Raw genomic sequence first — 21031 nt, 5'->3', positions numbered from 1 at the left:
AGTCTTCAGGGGAACCAGTAAAGCTGACATCCCTACCATGCAATACCAAGACAGAGTGGGCCCATGGATAAATGTCGTGCACAAGAGAATAGTAAATATCACATTTGTGACAGGATATACAACACTTCTTGGTTATACTAGAGTTTACTAAAAAGCCGGTGAATATACAGACAAGGGGGAGCCAAAATAGCATCATGTCCTTGGATCTTCAAAAGAATCTCAGCTGAGTCTCACCATAAAGCTACCAAAGAAGTTAAGCTGTTACATTACAAGAAAGTCCTCACATACATATGCAACTGGTTAAAAGATAAGAAATGAGGGGTAGGAATCAGTGAATGGTTTTTGCACTTAAGTAGGTTCAGTCATGAGAGGGCTTGCATGGGGCCTGTGCCATTTAACATAGCCATCAGCAATTTGGGGAACGGGGTGAGCTGTGAAATAATTTGCTGATGTACTAAGATATTCAGGATACCAGAGAGGAGGTCCAGCTGCAAAGAACTATTAAAGGACTTCAAAATACTGAGTGACAAGGTGATAAAATGACAGATTAAAATCAGTGCTGATAATATGCAGGAATAGAGAGTAAAGACAGAATCAATATGCTGCAGAAATGATGCATAAACCGCAGTGACTTTCTGAGACAATCCTGTCTTTTCTTTTAATTTTTCCCCTTATATATGCTGCAGAAATGATGCATAAACCGCAGTGACTTTCTGAGACAATCCTGTCTTTTCTTTATTTTTCCCCTAGATAGTAGATAATATCTTTTCACTCCCATGCATGCACAGCTATTAACTCTCTTCCTCAGGTTGCGTAGCTGGAAAAAATTGCACTGACCTTCAGTAAAAATGTCCAACGCTTCTGCTATGTTTCTCTTTGGAAATATTTAAGGCAGCCACTAAAATTCATTTCACACTTAAATTTAGCTTAGCTGGAAATGCCTTCCTCACTTGGCTATAGTGAGGAATGACATAGAAGAGGAGATCCAGGACTCCCATGGATGTGAGAGAAGAGATGACATGTTTTCATGTTTAAAGTCATTCACCTCATTTGTATGGTATACAACTGAGGGGAAAAAATGTGGTCTTGTGGAGGCTGATTTTTATGATGTTCTTCTCTAACACTATTATCACGTTAACAGAGCAAAGTGAGGAATGTTTAGTTCTGCGGTTTATCTTAAGCAGCCTGTAGAAATGGGTCTCACAGACTTACTGGGTAGGGAAGGACTACTAGGTAGGGAAAACTCAGGGGGAGGCCAATATGGGAAACAAATTATTTGGATTCCTTTGAGTGCTTAGGTAACTATGGCAGCACTGGTGAATCTCTGCAATGTCTGGTGTCACATTTAACATGAAAGGTCTAAAGATGCTTTTAAAATTTCCAGTTGGAAATAAGGACACTTTGAAATGAAAAAAAAAAACAAACAACCACCCTAACGAACAAACAAACAAACAAAAAAAAACCAAACCACCAAACTATTGAAATCAGAGTGTACAAACACATTTTGCCAGCAGTGCCAGCTGCTACTCCATCTCCCAGCTGCTCATGCCTTCCTTACTTCTCTGTCCCTGTTACCCAGCACTAGGATGAGAAGAACCTGGGAAATTATGTGACTAAGCAATAACCTCCCCCCAAAACCCCTGCTGTTTTGAGCCAGATTTAACATGGTAACAGCAGGAATGCATGGGACAACACAGCACAGAAAATGGCACAGGTTTGGGTACATGCAATTAAGGCAGGATGGATGGGTAAACGTTATTTCTGCTGGATGCATAGCAATGGCCTTAATTGTTTTTCCATGGACCCCTTTGGCAAGGTGTGGAAGGACTGTAGACTTTTCAGTTTATAGTTTAATAAAGTAGCTCCTAACCAGTCCTGGCTTTAAATTCAAAAAATAGAGTATTAATTTAAACAGGAGTAGTGGGGAGACTCACTGTCTCACTGCCAATGACTAATGAAACTTCAACCTTTCCTGTTAGGTTTTTCATTTTTCCTTCCATGGACCCCTTTGGCAAGGTGTGGAAGGACTGTAGACTTTTCAGTTTATAGTTTAATAAAGTAGCTCCTAACCAGTCCTGGCTTTAAATTCAAAAAATAGAGTATTAATTTAAACAGGAGTAGTGGGGAGACTCACTGTCTCACTGCCAATGACTAATGAAACTTCAACCTTTCCTGTTAGGTTTTTCATTTTTCCTTCTCTCTTTTCTCTTCTCTTCTCTTCTCTTCTCTCTTCTCTTTTCTCTTCTCTTCTATTCTCTTCTCTTCTCTTCTCTTCTCTTTCTCTTTCTTCTTTTCCCTTTTCTTTCTTTTCCCTTTTCTTTCTTTTCCCTTTTCTTTCTTTTCTTTCTTTTTCTCTTTTTTTTTTTTTTTAATAGAAGTTGCTACAGCTGGCTATTTTTTCTCTTTTTTTTTTTTTTTTAATAGAAGTTGCTACAGCTGGCTATGCTTCCCTGGAGGACAGCTAGTCTCTTTTAAGTAATACCTCATGAAAGAGCACGTGCACAGGACACATTGCCTATGTTAAATGCATACCGAGGCTTCTCATGCTTAGTCCTGGAATGGGAGAAATCCCACAGCATTATTATTTCACTTGCATCTCACATGCATGCGCATGTCTGTGATGAGTACAAACAAGAACAGCTGTTTCCTTCAAAATCAGTTTAAGTCTCAAGGATTACTGAGTCACTTTGTTATGACTGTAAAATGAGGATATGAGTGAAGGTGTCTTACACCAGGGGAGACAGCTGGGCCCATGGGAGTAGGAAAGGCTGCAACAATTACAACTAAACTCGTTGGGCTTATTACAACTAAACTTTGGGCTCGGTGGGGTGCTATTTCTGGAGCTTGCTGATTTAGCCAAAGTTCAGGGGGAGTTGGAGGTCCCATGTTGGCAGGAATCCCAAGGAAAATCTGCCCCATTCCTAGTCACTCCAACCAGTCTGCCCCCAGATAATTTGCTTGGTAAACCCCTGAGGACCTGAGAATTTGGAAGCCCCACCAACTCCCCTCCCCAAGCCCAAGCCCAAACCCAAGCCTCTGAGACTGGCCAAAGCCTGAGCAGCCCCAGGCTTCCAGCTTGTACCACTCGCAGAGAGCCCAGCAGATGGGCTGATCTAGATCTAGGCTCCATAACTTTGACTTGCAAAGAAACTTGAAAGTGTCTTTTATTTTAAATCAGAGTAACAACAAATTTCAAATTATCAATGCCACCTTATAAGCAAAATGATGTTTCCTCATCCAGATAGAAGCAGAACTTGAAGAGCTTGGGAATTTTAGACCCTTCTGCCAGAGTTCTTCAAAAACATTATCCATTCCCAAATCTTGGACAGGCAGAAGGAAATAAAATATGTTTTTATATATCTGGGCAGGGCCATCTTTTGTGACAACATAGAGCAAGATTAGCATTCTACTTTTCACAGAGATTCTGGTGAATAAATATGTAAGTACACTTTATTTATTTATTTATTTAATTTATTTAATATCAAATTTCAAAAAGTTTCCATTGAGAAATCCAAAGTTTTAAATAATATTCTGGTACAAAAATATAGTCCTTGAGATAAAAACTTCCATACTACTACCTCCAAATAAATAAAATTACATCAGACACATTTAAATTATTCAGGACAAAAAAAATACAGAACTTCTCAAAATCAGTGAGTTGAAGTTAAGTCAGTGCAATAGAGTTAGTCACATTTCATGGAATTGCTAAGTAGCCTGGCCTCCTGGTAACTTCAGTGCATAACAATAATTACCAGCAATTAATCATCAATCCCCTAGTTCAGAAAAGTGTTTCAGCATTTGCCTATCTTTAAGCATGTCTATTTGCTCAATTTGGATTTAGATATGCTTAGAAGTAAGCAGATATGAATATGTTTCCCTGAGTACAGAAAATTCCCGATATTGGTGCTTGCATCTCCATGCCAAATAGATGAATGTTGAGGATAATCTTACAACATCCATCTCTCAAGACAGCACCAGATGGAAAGCTGGGTACCGTGTCATGTCATTTCAGGATTTCCATATAGAAACTGAGTAAACGTTGCCTCATTCTGTATTTTCAGGTCAACAAACATATAACAGATAGACAGGATTTTAAGACAAAGTCATTTCTTATATAGTAGCAGGAGGTATAAATACTTTGATTGGTGTTTCTTTATAAATAATTATTTAAAATACTTAAATATTAATAAATAAATGTATAAAAACTCAATAAAAAGATTGAAACAAAAAAATGTGCATTATTAAAAAAAATTGCACAATAACTCAGTACAAAATTTCATATGATGTCATTAGCATTTGCACCTCCTCTGAGACTGGCTCCTTTTCCTTTTGATAGAAGTTGAAGTCTCCACCAGTTTTTGTAAGACGCTGAACAGCTCATTCACAGCTTTGCGTTGAATTTTCAAGTCACTCATCTGTTATAAGTAAGAAACAAACGGAATGAAGATCATGCCAAGAGCTATAATTATTTACCGATCACATCCAACAGGCTACACTGCTACCAGGGTAAACCAGATGGACATCTGCAGTTTCCAATTACTCTACTACCTAATTCCTGCAACAAAGAGCCACTTTGTCACAGGTTTTTGTTTTCCACTTTCTGTACTACTTAGCAACATGCCACAGACCAGCCATATTCTGTGAAACGGAGCTACTCTGTAGTTATTGCGATGATATATGAATTACCCACTAGCAGTTAACTCCACCGGTGTATGGGCTGCGGGCCTCTGCAGAGGTCAGTGGTTCATGCCATCGGCACTCACTCAATAAGCCAAGCGCCTCCAAAGCCTGCGGAGGCATGCTGTAGCCGGGCACAACTTTCCTACCTAATTTCCAAACCACAAACGGCCGTGTCAGTGGCAGCTCTGGTGGGCAGATGACACGGCAGTGCTGCTGGCACCTCTGTGCCAGACTCCGGCAAGACACGGGGAGGGCGGCCCCCCACGCTGACACCCCACACCGCAGACCCGCAGCAGCCCCTGCAGCTGGAAACATTAGGTTTTCCAGTGTGAACTGAGCCAGACGGGGGTTACCAGATGGGTTACCGAAGCATTATTGGCTTGAGTCACACTCAAATCTCAACTGGAAAATATAGTGTCATGAGCCTTGGAGGCAGAAGAAGAGCCTTACCTGAAGCTTTGACAGGTCCATGAGGTCTTTCATCTTCTTTAAGCCATCAGGAAGGCTTTTTTTCAGAGTATAGAGCTCCTCAGATATGTGCCTGATGTGTGCCTTTGACTTGTCAGTGTTTTCAAGCATTTCCAAGTACATGGAAACAATCTGGCTCAGGATGATCCTTTTTTCATTTCTCTGTTGAAAAATACAGTCAGAAAGAAAGGTCTATGAGTGCCCATCAGCAGGAAAATGAATGAAGCTAAAACGCAGCACGCAGGGGTTCTCACTGCCGCTTGAAACAGGATGATAAAGAAAATGCTGCAATCCATCTCCTGGGCTTGGCTGTACCTCAGCATCAGTTCATGGTGCAGTATAAAGCACCTTGATCCTTATGGGAAGCATTTTTATAGGGATTGTTTTCTCATTTCCAAGCTACCAAAGCAGCCTCTGCTCATGTTTGTTCTACCCGGGCTGGTTACGCTGGCCCTGGGAGCTGCTTTGTACCAAAAGTGCCCCGCAAAGCACCCGAGATGCTTTGTCATATCTGGTTCTGACTCACCTCTGTCCAGTTTATCAGTTTCTCTGTAAAAATAGGTCCACCGTCAGCTACGTCTGAATGACTTGAGTTCTGCAACAAAGAACAAACATATCTGTTATACAAACAATACTTATCACAAGGCAAATTTGCATTCTCTATTCAAATGAGCAGTAAAAAACAGATTTTTGCACCACTGGCCTATAGCTATTACAATGCTTTCACTTCTCTAAGCACCAGATCGCATTGGATGACTGCCTAGTACCAGAAACGGCATTAGTCTGCTTTTCAATGTCTTCTCCTGCTATAACTCATCTGAATAGAGACATTTAGCACCATCTATTTTACCAAACGCTCCTTGCAAGTTTTGGCATTGACAGCTGAAAATTAAACTTCATAAGCATAGCAAGTCAGATCTGAGCTTGGCATGTTTTCTGGTAAGTCGAAGTCCACCAGTATGTAGTCTGTGGCCTTGAATTTATCCAGTCTTAGCAAAATCTCATATGGAACAAGAACAAATTAACTTTACTATAAAACTACAGTTTGTAGAACTGGAGAATAGCCCAGTAGCTCATAGTCAGGCGTGGGGATATACAAGGTTAGTGGGCTACTGAGAGGCTCACAGGGACAGAGTTTAACCAGCAGATGTTAGCCACACACCGTGGCAGATTCTAGGAAACAAAGAGCAATACAATTCTCCTACCAAGGAAAGGTAAACTGAATCATTTCCTCTTCTCTGTGCGTCTTTTTTTTTTCTTTTTGTATACAACAGTCACTATTTCCTTTTTTGTCTGCTCGGTAATTGAAATACAGTGAGTGCAAAGGGAAAACTTGCAGGCTGACAGAAACCTCGTAGGCTGATTGGCTCCCCATGCTGAGCGTATTGCCAAACCTTGTTTTGCTGTTCTTCCGAAAGGTGGGGAGCACCTGCTGTGGGCCGGAGTTTTTAATGTCAGTGCAAGAAGCTCACCACGGCTCAGGATCTCTCCAACAGAGTTATAGATATTCTAGTGAGAATCTCTCTGATCTATGCTAATCACAAATTTAAGATATAATGCAAATTTTACAGCCAGTTTCCTATCAATCTGAAAACACTGAAGTATCACACTAGGCTTCTTTGTGTGATACTTCAGGGTGATTCTTTGACTACTAAATTTCAAGTTTCATATGCACAAAATTCTGATGAAAATAGAGCTGAAAATAGGAGCAGACTCTTGCAGTTGCTTTCATGCATTTAAGGAAAAAAAACCAACAAAGATATATTGAGAATAAAAGCTGTTAATTAGAAGTGACTCTATGGTAGATCTGTTATCTCTATGACTAATCCCAGCTGAAGTCAACTGTGAACTACTTTAATGCCTCCTAGATGAAGATAGGTGAATTAACATTACAGTATCAAGTTATCAAAATTCTGTCTGAAAAGAAGTAATATCATGCCAGATAACATTCCTGTGCCAGATCATAGTCACAGATATGGAAGCAGAATGGCTGGAGGATGCAAAAGAATAAACAGTACAAACCACTTTTGGGCAGCACACTACTACTACTACTTACTACAGTAAGTACCAGGTGCATTTGTTAAAGCAAAAGTTCTTCTCCATTTTGTTTATATAGCTAACTAATACTAAATCCCCCATTAATATTACTAACCTAAAACTAAAAAAGTGTCAGTAAATTGCATCTGAATAGAATTGAATCAAGATTCATTCTTTCATCATAAATTCATTAAGATTTCTTGTTATAAAACATTCCATGTAATCAAAGGCTGAATGGAGCTAGGAGAAGCTCTTGTGAAAGGAGGAGTGCCCCTGAAATAAATGCAAACTACTACATTAACTATGACTATTGAAAAATTGAATCATGTTAGTGAAAGAGGTTAGCAAAACCAAAGAAATTGTCCATATTTTTGTTTAAAAAAAGGTACAACCAAAAAATGTGTTCCATGGTTACCCTCTATTGGTACACATTGAGTATGTCAAGCAGTGCTCAAGTCTGGACTATATCTAAAGCAGAAGGAGAAGAGAAATGCAGCAGAAGACCATACTTACAAAGTCAGCTTTCAGTTGGTCTATATCATTTTGAAGTTGAGCAAGAATTAAGCTATTTCCAAAACGTCCAAAATAAATCATGATGACAGACAGAACAAACAAGCTGTAGGTCTGGCAAGTCATTTTCTTGGTGATGGTTCAGTTAAAATGCTCGGATAAGTTCTGGGAGATGTCAGTTCTAAGAGCAGTGAGCTTAAACTTCTAATAGTTAAATCTTCTATTAGAAGAAAGTAGACGAATGAACATCATCTGCCTGTCAGTGGTATTTATACCTGGTCTTGAATTTTTTTATTTCGTCATCACAGGCTATGTATATTTAGACTAGATAGTGTTAGATAAGAACCCTTCGTTTTTGGCTAATAAAGGGAATCCCTCGAAAGCATCTTTCTTAAAGCATGGTCCTGGAAAAATTTTCAGTGGTTCGTCAATTGGTAACATTTACGTGGCAGATTCTGAAGTTTCTTTTACACGTGGTTGGGGAAAAGGGGGAAATTATGATAATGATTGAGGAGTATGCATTGTGGCTCAAGCATATGCTTACACGCTATCTGAAAAAAATCATATTGTGTGGTTAAAGGGTCAGTGTAGCAGTCAACTCATTTCTGGTATTCTTTTAAAGTAACTACTGAGATTGCCATGGCATTCTTCAGAGTCACTTAGAGATCTAAATGTTCTCCCTACTGCTGTCCTTTTGTGAAACACTATTTGCATTCTTTCCATGGTCTAAAGTGCATTTCTGCCGCTTTCTCATTCTTCACCTCCAGATTCAAAATAGACTCAGGGAAAATGAGGTTCCAGATGGATGCAATGATGCATCATGTTAAATTCCTCTATGGTTGTCTACTATCTGCAAGAGCAGAGTGTTTAGTACTCAAGACACTCATTTCTGCTTGGCAATAATTAAAGTTTCCCACCTGCCCATTCTTTTGCACTTACGTGTGTAGAATATCAAAATAGAAAGCCATGGATGAAAAAAAGCCCAGCTGAAGAAGACAGACAGGATGGTTTCCAAGTGCATACAGACCCCTGAAACAACTGTATTGAGGATAGCTGGGGAAAAGGTTTTTGTATAGGAACTGAACTCTGCTTTGATGGATATCATGGGGAAAGATCTTACTGTGAAGAGTCTTATGAAGAAATCAGAGTAATTTTAGGCTGTAGTATATGTATGCAGGGTAGGCAGGAGCCTACAAGGGAGAGAAAGAAGGAGAAACGGAGAAAGAAAAGAGAGAGGATCAAGAAGAGGGCACGTGGACTCAGTTCACACAGACTGCAGCGGAGGATGTCTGTAGCTCATCAGAAACAGTCGACAATTAAACTGGCCCCCACAGGTATGATTTGAGCTCTCCAGCACAGCCCCAGATGGCTCTTTGGGTGTTCCTTGCAAGAAGCTGGCCCCTTCCCCAGCAGCACCTCCTATTTCAGCAAATGACCACTAATGCCATCAAATATTTTTCATCTGCAGCTTGAAAAAGGACCTCCATCTGTGGAATATATCTAGCCTACTACTAGCATGGCAAACAGGGAATTGCGATTTCGCAGAGGCAAGAAACAAATTTCACCAGCAATCGCAGGCCCAAAAGCTGCATGCTAAAACTCCTTGGGAACAGCAGCGTAGACAGATGGCACATGTCTCACAACAGGTGCAGTACTGCACAAAAATTAGGGCTGTAATCTGCTTGGGGTAGTAGCACTATGCAATGCCCATGTTCCTAAGCGCCACATCTACACGTCTTTTAAATACCTCCAGGGATGGTGACAAAATGAAGGTCCCACCAAGATTCAAAGTGGACTCACAATTCAAAGTGGGCTCACAAATGTCAGCACACTGAACAAACCTATTGTTAATGTTGAAACATTTGGATTGCTTTGCAAGGCAAGCACAGTCAAATGGCATGTTGTGGCACAGCTAAATGTAGTTTTATACATACAGGAAAACCAAGCATATTTTACAAGGTGGGAGATACATGCTGAGGCATGTCGACTGGCCATGAGCCTATGGAGCAATTCTTTGGCAAAGTGTTGGAAGGGAGATGTCAAGTGGCAGAAGGAAAATGATTCCTGTTACATATGGCACTTGTTATGCTGTCAGAAACATACAACTGGAAGAGGGACTGGGTCATCAAGCCCAATTTTTGCCATTATAGGTCCTAATTTGACCAGTGCTTTTCTGTTGAATTACTAGAGAATGTGCAAAGAAGAGCTGCAAGTAAGGAGTTTGGGAGAGATTCTTTACTCAAAGAGCTCAGTCTTCTTAACATGTTGAGGACAAATCACAACACAACCGAACACAACTAATTGCTGTAATTATCCAGCCAGGCAGAAGATGTAATTCCAGGAGCTGAAAGATTAAGTCAGTAACACTGCCCTCCTCTGCAGAGAACTATTTATCCAGAGTGACTGCGCTGGGTTAGACTGCCTTGTTAAACCTGTCAGACACACATCTCATCCACAGCAGGCTGTACCTCTCAGTTGACCTCCCTTTGGTCTTCCATTACTACTAAACTTTTAAGAATAACAGGAGGATGAAATATGAGAAAGAAAGGATTTTTCCAACTCAACTTTTGTTGATACTGCTTAAGGTTTTGGGGGTGTATATGGCTGATTTTATCACTAGATCTCCTCACCTTTCAAAGAAGGCCACTGTCAAGCATCCAATTTTGCAGGTAAGAAAATGGAAGCACAGAGCAATGGGATGATTCATGATCATTCAGCATCTAGGAAAGGCAAATCTAGGAACACAAACAGGGTCTCCCAGTCCCATTGTGGTCCTTTGCCCACTAAGCAGTGCTACGAGTAAGCATGCCTCATAAACTGAGGCAAGAAATTAAGCAAAGAGCAAAGAAGAAGAAAGCCATGACGTCTGGCTCTGTCATGCTATCTTCTGAGTGCAGGTCTGACTTCCAGGTACCCTCTCCTGCCTGTGGAGGCTAGATTCAGGTCTTCTACTCATCTCCACATTCAAATTCTCACACAAAGGGTTGAATGTTCTGTGGTAAATCATCAGCTGGACAGAAATGTATTCTAATACAGAAACATAGGATTCCTCTTCCAAATCCTTTACATGTGAATAAATGGTACCATGTTAATGTTGACATGCTCGTCTCATAATGTTCTCTTCTATTGACACACACCATCACCTCTCTCCAAATCATTTTTAAACTAGGAAACAGCCTACAGCAGATGGTCAGAACATGAGGGTCCTTAAGTCCCAGGAGTCCTGCCACCTCCCAGCCCTGTTCTGCTTCCCATTCTGCCCAAAAGTGATGAAACAGATCACCATTGTCCAGTGTATGTCTTGTTGCCCGAGAACCGTGAACAGTCAGGTTGTGAGGAAGGCTCAGGTTCAGATGGCTCCTCTGCACTGCCTTTCCTGAGCATCAACATAGTTACAAACAAAATAGGGGGTATCCTGCAAATATCTGCCCTTTACTAGACAGAGAAAAGGGCCTAAGAGCATCCAATTTTTTATCCATGTTCCTTAGTAGATATCTATTGAGTGCATGCTGGAGGGGACTGAACACTCAGTACTAACACAAGCTCTTTGCCTGAGCACTAGTCCTGATCTAGCTGAAATAGATGCCAGAATAGTATTGAAAAGTCTTGTGCTGCGCAGAATTGGAGTGGTCCTTCTGTGTGGCTCCATAGTCACAGCTGGACTGTCATCTGTTCCAAACACAGTAGGAAATGAAACCAAGGCATTTTCTCATTTTGCTGCCTGGAAGTCATCTGACTCTTCATGCAAAGCAGAGGTTTCACACCCTTCTGTTCATACAACACCTTACACCAATTACCCAATGATGTCCTTGCAAAGTCATGTCAAATTTCACTATGACCACTGATTAAAGGGTTTTCCCTTTCATTTTTTGTTTTACGTGTACTCCTCAGCATGCTGGCTGAGTGGTTAGTAAGGAACTGCCCTTACCAGCCCAGCAGATCTCTGCCAGACTTTAGTTTCTCTAAAACTCAGTGGCTTCCTCTATTACCACTGCCCAGGGTTGGAAAACCCTCTCTGAGTTGTCATTCTGACCTTATATCACACTTCACTTCTTAGCCTTCCTTTCCTATAAAGCAACAGAAATAATTCCTTCGGTTCCCCCTTCACAATGCTGGGGGGCGGGGGGGGAGACTGTAGGGGGTTTAAGCGATTAAAGTTTGCATACACATTGTACCAGTGCTATGTAATTACTAAATATTGTTACTCATATTACCACTATCTGCAAAGTAGATGTCTTGATAATCAGGATTCATGACTTTGCAGCTGACCCTTACGAACACACTGTAAGACTAACATTTTTCCCTACCACAAAAAAAACCCACCGCTCTCCTACAGATACAGATATGTTTCATCGGTGCTACACATCATGGAGGATGTAGCTGTCTACTCCTTGTGACCACCGGATCTCTGTGATTTGGAGGATGTTTCCAATGATCATTAGGGATACTGTTGGCATAAAACAGCTACTTTGTTTTATAAGAAAAAAATTTGGGGGCAGGGGGAAGTTCTGAAATTCTCAAAACAAACTGTTTTGATGTTTTTCTAAACAACATACTCTATCCTGCCCACTCCAAGCACTTTTTGGAAATGCTATTGTTTGAGAGAACTGGAAAGCCAGTTTGTACCATCTGAAGTATGACACAAGGAAGACCCTTTGGTCTCCATTACATACTCCTGTCTGCACGCAATTGGCAATGGGAAAATGTATATTATTGATCCCTCTTTCCACTCACAAAATTCTCACACACATTAGCTGCTGAGTCTTCCAAAGGAAGGGAAGGAAGAGGAAACTAACACCCGGTGGTGTTAGACATCTAGAGAGACAGATGTCCAGCTAGATAATGAGCTGATGGGTACAACTTTAAGTGATTAGAGTGTAAGCTCAAAATTATTAAAATCATGGTACCTTGACTGACATAAGGCATCTGTTTCATACTTCCCTTCACAATTTCAATTTGGTAACCCCATGCGGGATGGAAAAAAGTTTATAGGTTGGGAAAACCTTTCTCCATAAAATACTAATAATTACTTTCTGAATTAGTAAGAGGAAATAACTGCCCCCTCATGGTCTGAGTACTCATCCATCCTGTAAGTAAGAGTTCAAGCTTTTGCCTTGCCCAGGAAGAAAAGGATAGCTGTGAATAGCTGTTCTGGGCTGGCCTTTCTCACACACTGTTGTGGACTTTTTGGCCACTCCTAACTGTATGACTATCAGCTCTGTATTGTCTAGAGACTCCAGTAATAGCATAATGTGAATATTCAGGACTCGTGTATGGAGATGATAACAAATATTTTTCTCATAACATCTATCCCCATTAACAGCAGTTAATGTCCCTGCTTATAAAAATGAGCATAATGGTGTCTCCCTTCCCTTTCCTTGAAAGACTGTTGAACTGATGTGTATGAGGAATTCTGAGACTGGACAGAGGGACCTATAACATATGTTTTCTCATTGCTGATTGTGCATGGACAGCAATATGTAATGGAGACCAAGGGGTCCTCCTTGTTTCTTGTGCCATATTTCAGTTTGGTACAAACTGGTTTTTCAGCTCTCCAAAAAACACAGTCTGCATGTATGAACGATTAAGAAGCTGTGAGTTACCAGTGGGAGGTAACCATGAGAAAGGGAGATGCAATCCTAAAATGCTATTTTTCTTGTAGTGAAGTATGGAAAACTATGATAGCATTGTAGAAGACGGTAATGGAAAAACACGGTGTGTGTTTTTACTCTACGCTTCTACAGTTCGGAGTCTTTTCACATATCCAACTCTGGATTAAAATCTATTACCCATAAAATAGAAGAAGATTGCAAATCTTATTCAATTTTAGTTTAAGTCCGTATCAATGGAAAAGCAGCACAACTGTTGGCACAACAGCAGCCCAAAGTATGGCTAGCGTTGCATAAAATACCTCCTGTGCTACAACCGCAGAGTGTCTATGGGTTTTTCCACATAAAACCTTTCATTTTCACCAGTTCTTCTTCATTCTTCCAAGAAGAATAAAACACTTACTCTTGAAAGTTTTCTGTTTTCAGCACCATAATATCCTTTGGAGGTACTGCCAGTTCTGAGCATTATATCATGTTTCCTTTTTAAAGCCCCAGCTTCTTGTCTTATGTGATTTCATGAATCTCAGGGTTTATTTCAGAGTTTTGGGGTTGGGATTTTTTTCTAATCACTGTTTAATCATCATGGTTGCAGGGAAAAGATTGAAAACAGGAACTTCTAAAAGCATAATAAGGCAAATAGAAAAAATTACAATTTAAACGTAATTGTTTCAAGGTCCTTCCTAAAGACTTTTGAACTACTTCCGCCTAGGCTTTGTAGGCACCAGCGGCACCTACAACATTCATACTGTTGATTTTTAATGTTAACCAGGCAACGTTATCAATCCAATGCTATCAGTACAACATACTGAATTCAGATAAGGCACTTCACGCCTTGGTGGGTGTAAAGTCTTCTACAAAATAAAGATATATTTTATTAAAATAGTTCTCCCCAAAGTGATCTTCCAAGGTTTTCTAATTCTTCCCTAATAGCCCTGCTATTCATAAGGCCAGCACGCTAGTATTTCCATAACCTTTTTCCCAAATATTTCCATTAGTTTTAAAGTAACATTTTAATTCACTTAAAGAGAAATAATTCATTAAGAAAACAATTACACTGTAATTTGGCCTGTGTTCTGTGGTTCTGACTTTCTGCTGTTTCCTGTGAATATATATGTGTATTTCTACCTTTGCTGTACATTAATAGATAGAAAAAACATCACATGTTTTGCTCACAGTGTCTTTCCCCAATTCCCAGTAAATGAGAGCATGTTTTCCTCTATATAACTCTCCATCCAGAGAGACCTCTGGTATTTTCACAGTCTGCTATTCAGTTTTATTTTCATAGGACAAGATCCACCTTCAAAAGAAGCCAAAAAGCCATCTGAACTTCTGCATCCACGTATCTGTGATAATACCTCACGGCGCCTTTTCAAAAGGACCGTGTTATTTTTAAAGAGAGAAGACCAAGGGATGCTAGTCTTGGATCAGCTGTCAGTTTCAGTTTGTGCTGAGTGAATCCAGTCAGGGGACTCCATTGACCTCGTCACAGACCAGCTTGCAACCTCCCGAAATAGCAGGGACTCTGCTGAAAATTTGTTGCAGGTTGGTAACATTGGAAATCACAGCTCTCCGATCAACATAATACTTTCCATACATTCTCAATACTATATCCAAATGGTACTTTTCAGACTTTCAACCTGTCGGTGAGCCAGCCCCACTCATCTTCCTCCCATTATGTTTACCAAATTTTCTCCGCGTGTTGGGTTTTGTGATTCATTCCTTCTCCTTGTGTTGATTTTCTGCATTGTGGGCTTTTATTTGCGTTGGAGTTTTTTGGTCTAGTTCTTAGCAAGGAATTCAGGTGCCATTCAAGTTTTCGTTGTACAGTCGCATTTGTTTTCACAGTTTAAGTACCTTTATCGTACAGACACATTTATTGTTAGAAATTAATGTTTACGTTTAAGTTTGGAGGAAAACACTAGTGAAAGAAATCCTGTAATGCTTTAATTTCTTATTGAATATTCTAAATTGAAATGTGAGCATTTTGGGGGAAAGTCTGGTCACTTTCACGTTATCCCTTACACAATTTATAATAGTTAAATATCATGTATGTACGTGCAAACACAAGTGTGTAGGTGTGGGCATCTGTTGGAGGCTAACTCAATGATCTATTTCAAGCATCAGTAAGAAAATATCCATGAAATGTTTCAAATCAGCCTACAGAGTGGGCATTTTTTGTCATAACCATTTGGAAACATCCACAGGAGGTTTCCTAGCAGAAATCTGCTGCGTGATGCAATCCTTTCTTCTAAAACAATCCAGGAGACAGTTTGGTGGGGGTTCCCCTTGCCCACCATTCTCTTCAGTGCCATTCATAATTGTGTGACTAAGCAAGCCAGTCATCTTTACTCACAGAAAAAAGCAAAGCAGTATGCAGATTTGGTCCTACCTGTTTCTGTCCAGAACACTTATGATCACACCAGAAAGTCAGGCGTACAAGCAATCCATCCACAGATGACATTTTACTTAGAACTGGACTTCTTGAGATCAATTTGCTTGCAAAGACTTTCCAGTTAGATTCAGAATTTAAAGTGAAAGGAGAAATATGTAAGACCTTTGCTTTTCAGTAGTTAAGAAACAAAGAAGTGCTTCACACCCTAAGTACATTTCCTCTTCATCTCCACAGGAAATAAGGCTGCTTATAGAAGAGCTACTGTGGGTCGAGTGTAGATGCGCTTTATTTTAAAGTCACATATCTTCTTTTTTCAAAGGCCTGGACTAACAACTATAAAGTGCTCTGAATGGACACCCTCTAGTCCACTTTAGGCAATGTAAAGATTTAATTAGCTAGTAATAAATACTTAAAAGACCAAGAAATGAGAGAACTACGTTTCTGTTGCTTTTTTGAAGAGACTAATGAGTCTCTGCCCCCAAAACTCAAATAAAGCAAGTTTCTAAAAAGACAATAAAACAAACAGATGTTGGAGAAGAACAAAATACAATCTCAAGTAGCATACTTTAAAGTAATAAAAATGTAAGTACCATGGCAGGTTGGGTTGCTAATCTTTTTTCCTAAGGAAACAAAACCTATGCAGTTTCTGTAGCTGTCAGTTCCTTCCTCGTCAGTAACTTTTGAACAGTCAGCAATTTGATCCAAATTTGAGAGACTCAAAAGTCTCACAGCTAATTTAGCCCCTGCTAATTTCATTAAAATTCACAGCTAAGCAACAGCAAGGTTGTTCTACTAATCATGGACCACGTGTTGATACTTTAAAGTGACTATATGAGTTAATTACTGTAAAGAGGGGAATAGCTTTCCTAACACAGCTATTTGATTGTTGTGAAAGCATATTCATTCCATCAATTACTCACGAGTTTGTTAATATCTAGGAAAGTCTATATGACAGTTATGAAGAACTTCCAAAACTTATGAAAAAGAGTTATGAAAGAAACCTTACCCTCCTGTTTAAACTAATCTTATTGTTTCATATTAATGTGTACAGGGCTCTGGACTCTTACTTCATCCTTTTTTTCAATACCTCTGGCTTGCCACATCAGCCTATTCTGTGCATATCTGTGCAGCAAAATTGAAGGAGAAACTGTAGCATGTGCTACCATAGCTAGGGTTGTTTTATTTTAATCTAGCTAGTGTGGATATCAGTAGCAAAGAAGCTATGATACACCAGGTTTTGGCTGTGGTGTGCTATCTCTATCTCCACGTACACAGGCAAAGTACAACAGTCCTTTCAAAGCTTTGCAAAAGCAGATATACAAGTTGAATTTCAATTGGAAAGGGCTCAGAGTTCAGGCACACTGACTCTGGTTTCCATCAGCATGCTTGAAATGCTCTCCCCTTTCCATAAGAGATTTTTCTTTGGAAAACCAGCAATTCTAGTTCGATAGTTCCTAAAAAAACACCCAAAGAAATTTTAGATTAGCTAATAATTTTTTTCCCTCTCATGTAAAGTAAAATGGCTTATCAGTGAGATCTTCTACATTAGTGTGCCATTTGTTCTACGGATGGGAATTTAAAACCAGTCTCCTGATCATCCCCACTCACCGTACTTTGAGTTGCATTTGGGAGCACTCTTGGAGCCTGCAAAATGAGTTCCTTTCAGATAAAATAAAACTGGAAGATGTTTTCAGAAACTCACTTGATGTTCTCCAATTGTTAACAGGAGCTCAGGCCACAGGACCAGACTAGAGCTAGTTCAAAATAAACTCAAAACAAACGCAGTGTGGAAGTTGGATCCTCAATGCCAGTTTTTTTAACTTACAGATCTGCTCCTATAGCATTGCTCCTTTTGCTAATGAAGACATAAGATGTCTTGCAATAATTTCTGATATCCTATTTGAAATGCTCAAGCACGAACGTTGAATGGTCTAAGCAATGGGAAGCGGGAAATTAAAATGTTGCTTGTATTAGACCCTGAACCAGAATGATCAGGCACAAGTAGACAGATAGGTGTACAGAAATAAATATTTGTGAAAGAAGCAATTAAATATTTAAAAGTAGTCATGAATCTTCTCATACCTGGGTACACATGGAAACCTATTAAAAAAAACTATAATTTCTGGCATTGCATCTTGAATTACACTCAAAAGAGGCTGTGGTGGGATGCATCAGTTCCTCCTCTGCTTCCAAGGAAGTCTTTGCAGGGACCGTATGTCAAGGAGTCAGCGATAATGAAGTGTTGATCAGCTGAAGAAGGAATGGATTCACGTTGGTTTTCTAGTCGCCTCGAATCACAAGGTTATGCTTTGTTGATATTCACAGGCTTAGGAAGTCTGTAGGTCTTAGAGTAACTCCAGAAGTGCTGCAGAAATAATAAAAATGAAATAGTGAAGTAGCAGACATGCCTAGAGCACAGACAACAAAGTTTAGGAAAAGGAGAAGTAAAAGCAAGGCTGATGAAGAAATTTTGTGTGTCACAGAAGGAACCAATAGTCAACTGAAGGAATATCTTGGAGAAAACAGAACGGGCTGGGTAAAATATCATAGTAAAACACATTCCTCTGGAGTCATGTAAGGTGTCCGCTATCCAATCCCCTGGTTGGATAAAGACAGAATATAATAAAATACAGCATGACTGAGAAGGTAAGTGCTACTGGGAAAGGTATCATTATGGTAGATGTTAATTCTCTGAATAAGGCTGGATGTTGTTACATGAGTTGTAACTTTTCAGTTAAACAATGATATTTTCATTTCAAAAAGAAACATTTTGAGAAGTTAAAGGAACTAATCAGTGGGTCTGAAGGTAAAGGTAAACATGAAGCCAGACTGGAGTTTCTGCAAGTCAGAAGTGCAAAATTCTTTAGAATTTAGAATTTCTTCTTAGTAAAGAAGAAAAATATGACAGACAGGAGCGTAGGTCTGCTGAAGAGGACCTGGAAGTGCTGGTGGACAGCTGAACGTAAGTGCATTTCATCTTTGCAGCAGCAAAGGCAAACGGTATCCTGGGCTGTATCAGCAAAACTACAGCCAGCAGGTCACAGAATGTTCTCTCTCCCATTCTGCTTGGCACTTGTCAGGCCACAGCCAGTATAGTGCATCCAGCTTTGGTCCCCCCAGCTCAAGAGAGACACTGAAAAATAGGAGAAGGTTTGTACAATGGCCTTCAATGTGTGATTGGAGGGTTGGAGTCTTCTACTTATGAACAAAGACTGAAGGAATTGAGTTTGTCCAGCCACAAGATGAGGAGGTTCGGGGCTATCTAACCACAATCTTCCACTACCCAAAAGGTAGTTACAGAGAAGATGGAGGTACTCTTTTCACACAGATGCATGATGACAGGACAAGGTGCATCAGGGGGATCTTCAGCATGAGAAAAATTAAACATCAGAGTAGGTTGCCCAAAGAAGTGGTGGAACCTACCTTCAAGTATTCAACACTCTGCTTGACAGGGCCCTAGATAACTTAACCCAAGGCCCCACTTACAGCAGAAGGTTGGACCAGGTATCTCCAAGTGTCCCTTTCAACCTGGTCTTTTCTATGATACTATTCTGATGAAAGCAGCCAACCCAACAACCTCCTCAAGAATAGCAGGAATACAGCAGAGCCCTGAGGGACAGAAAGAAGGACTGATCAGCAGTGATAACTGCATCTTGGATGTCAAAAAGGGGTGCGAAAGAACTTCCTGAATTCACACCAAATCGGTCCACGTAAAAACAGAAGTAGAAAAACAGCAAATCATGCCATCCTCATGTAAACAACAGGAGCATAAGGAAAGAAGTGAGGTTGGTACAGGTTAAGACTGGACTGGATGACTGTGTACATTGTAGCCCAAAAATTACATAGACAATTCATCTCAATTTTTAATATGGACAGGGACATTAAGAAGCATTAGTGAATGTAGTAGGTGAGCAAGATCATTTTGAGAGTTGCTGACACAGAACACGGAAGCAAAGTCAAGATGACTTATAGCAACAGGAATGAAAACAATCTCCTCTAAGACAAAAGCAGAAGCAAGAAGGTAGAGTTAAAGGTTCTCCCATCAAGGAAACAAGCCGAATAAATGGGCACATAAAAATGCATCTGCAGTAGGGAGAAATTTTAATCAATCTATCAAATGAGTGGTAGCACTTTCAGATTTGAGAACAGCAAATGCAATAACTGTCATCAACAAAAGGAGAAATAAAAAGCAAGGCAGAGAGAGACATGTTATCTGACAACAGTGGTATGCAAGGCTTTAGAACAAATTATGAAATAATCAACCATTAAAGACAAGGAAGGGAAAGAATAAAATGCAGCCTGCGTTCAATCAGAGGCAGATTGAAGCAAGAAGAACTTGATTTACTTGAGGATGGAATTAATAAAATAAAAGAAATGTGACTGTGCAAGTGCCAGTCCAGGTGTGTGGCTTCTAGTCAGAAGAAGCTGGGAGGGCATCCTTTGGAGGAGGAGAACGACCCCATGGTGCCACTGCTCATCACAGGAACCATCGAGGCAATGCTGCAATGGAAATGGACACTGTGAAGGTTAATTGGGAAAGGTGTTTCCAAAACAGGGAGGAAGCGAATAATGCCAATGCACAGCTGTGGGTTAACCCTGTGCTATATAGATGAGTTCAAACTAGAAGTGGTCCAGACAAGTAGATAGCTCCTGTTTTATAAAAGAAGTCTAGAAGAGTTTGGCTTGTTCAACTTCAGAAAAACAAAGGCTGAGAGAAGATGTAATTGTTATCTGAACTACATTAGAGTGGGAAAACAGCAAATTCAGTAAGTCATGTAAGCTAACATAATAAACTGATACTGGACAAAATGGCTATAAACTGGCCGTGGGTAAATTTAGACCAAAAGACAGAAGACTTCTGGGAATCAGAGCATGAGATTCTGGAACAGCCTTCCCAAATGAACAGGGAAGGATTCATAGGTATAAAACTTCTTCAAAGTATCTCATTCCACCCCTGAGCTCAGTATCTGGTGGATGCAGCTTATAAAAAACTGTACAGTTTCCATTTACAGTCTTAAAAGTGATCATTTATATCAATTGGTCTGGTGAGTGGCAGTTTTATTGCTAGTTCCAGGCAAACTGGAATTCCTGATTTTAGTACTGAGGAGCAAATCCTTGTTGTGCTTTCTTCTGTCTGACTGGACAACCATGGTGTTTCTTATAAAGTCACTTTTGAAGATGAACTGCAGTCTAGGTGATTTTTTTATCTTGCCTTTCATGAATGGGATTGAACTGATATCTTTAATGTCTTGTTTTTACCAGAGGGCACATTTTCTTATAGCTCTCCTTTAAATCCTTTGCAATATTCCAATGTTTCCAAAAGTTGGAGCAGGCT

General features: G+C 40.0%; 1 protein-coding gene across 1 annotated transcript; it reads right to left on the bottom strand.

The window, feature by feature from the left end:
* Positions 1-4251: 4251 nt before the first annotated feature.
* On the bottom strand, positions 4252-7938 carry IFNG (interferon gamma). The gene is made up of 4 exons (XM_009273234.1): positions 7699-7938; positions 5675-5743; positions 5131-5310; positions 4252-4415 (listed from the first exon to the last, which is right to left on the bottom strand). Exons 1-4 carry the CDS (start codon positions 7819-7821, stop codon positions 4290-4292), a joined length of 498 nt encoding a protein of 165 aa, XP_009271509.1. The 5' UTR covers positions 7822-7938; the 3' UTR covers positions 4252-4289.
* Between the last annotated feature and the right edge of the window lie 13093 nt (positions 7939-21031).

Source organism: Aptenodytes forsteri, unplaced genomic scaffold, assembly GCF_000699145.1.
Source record: "Aptenodytes forsteri isolate BGI_AS27 unplaced genomic scaffold, ASM69914v1 Scaffold366, whole genome shotgun sequence".
Lineage (NCBI taxonomy): Eukaryota > Metazoa > Chordata > Aves > Sphenisciformes > Spheniscidae > Aptenodytes > Aptenodytes forsteri.
Note: the sequence above shows the minus strand (reverse complement) of the source record. Positions and strands in the feature narration are given on the sequence as shown.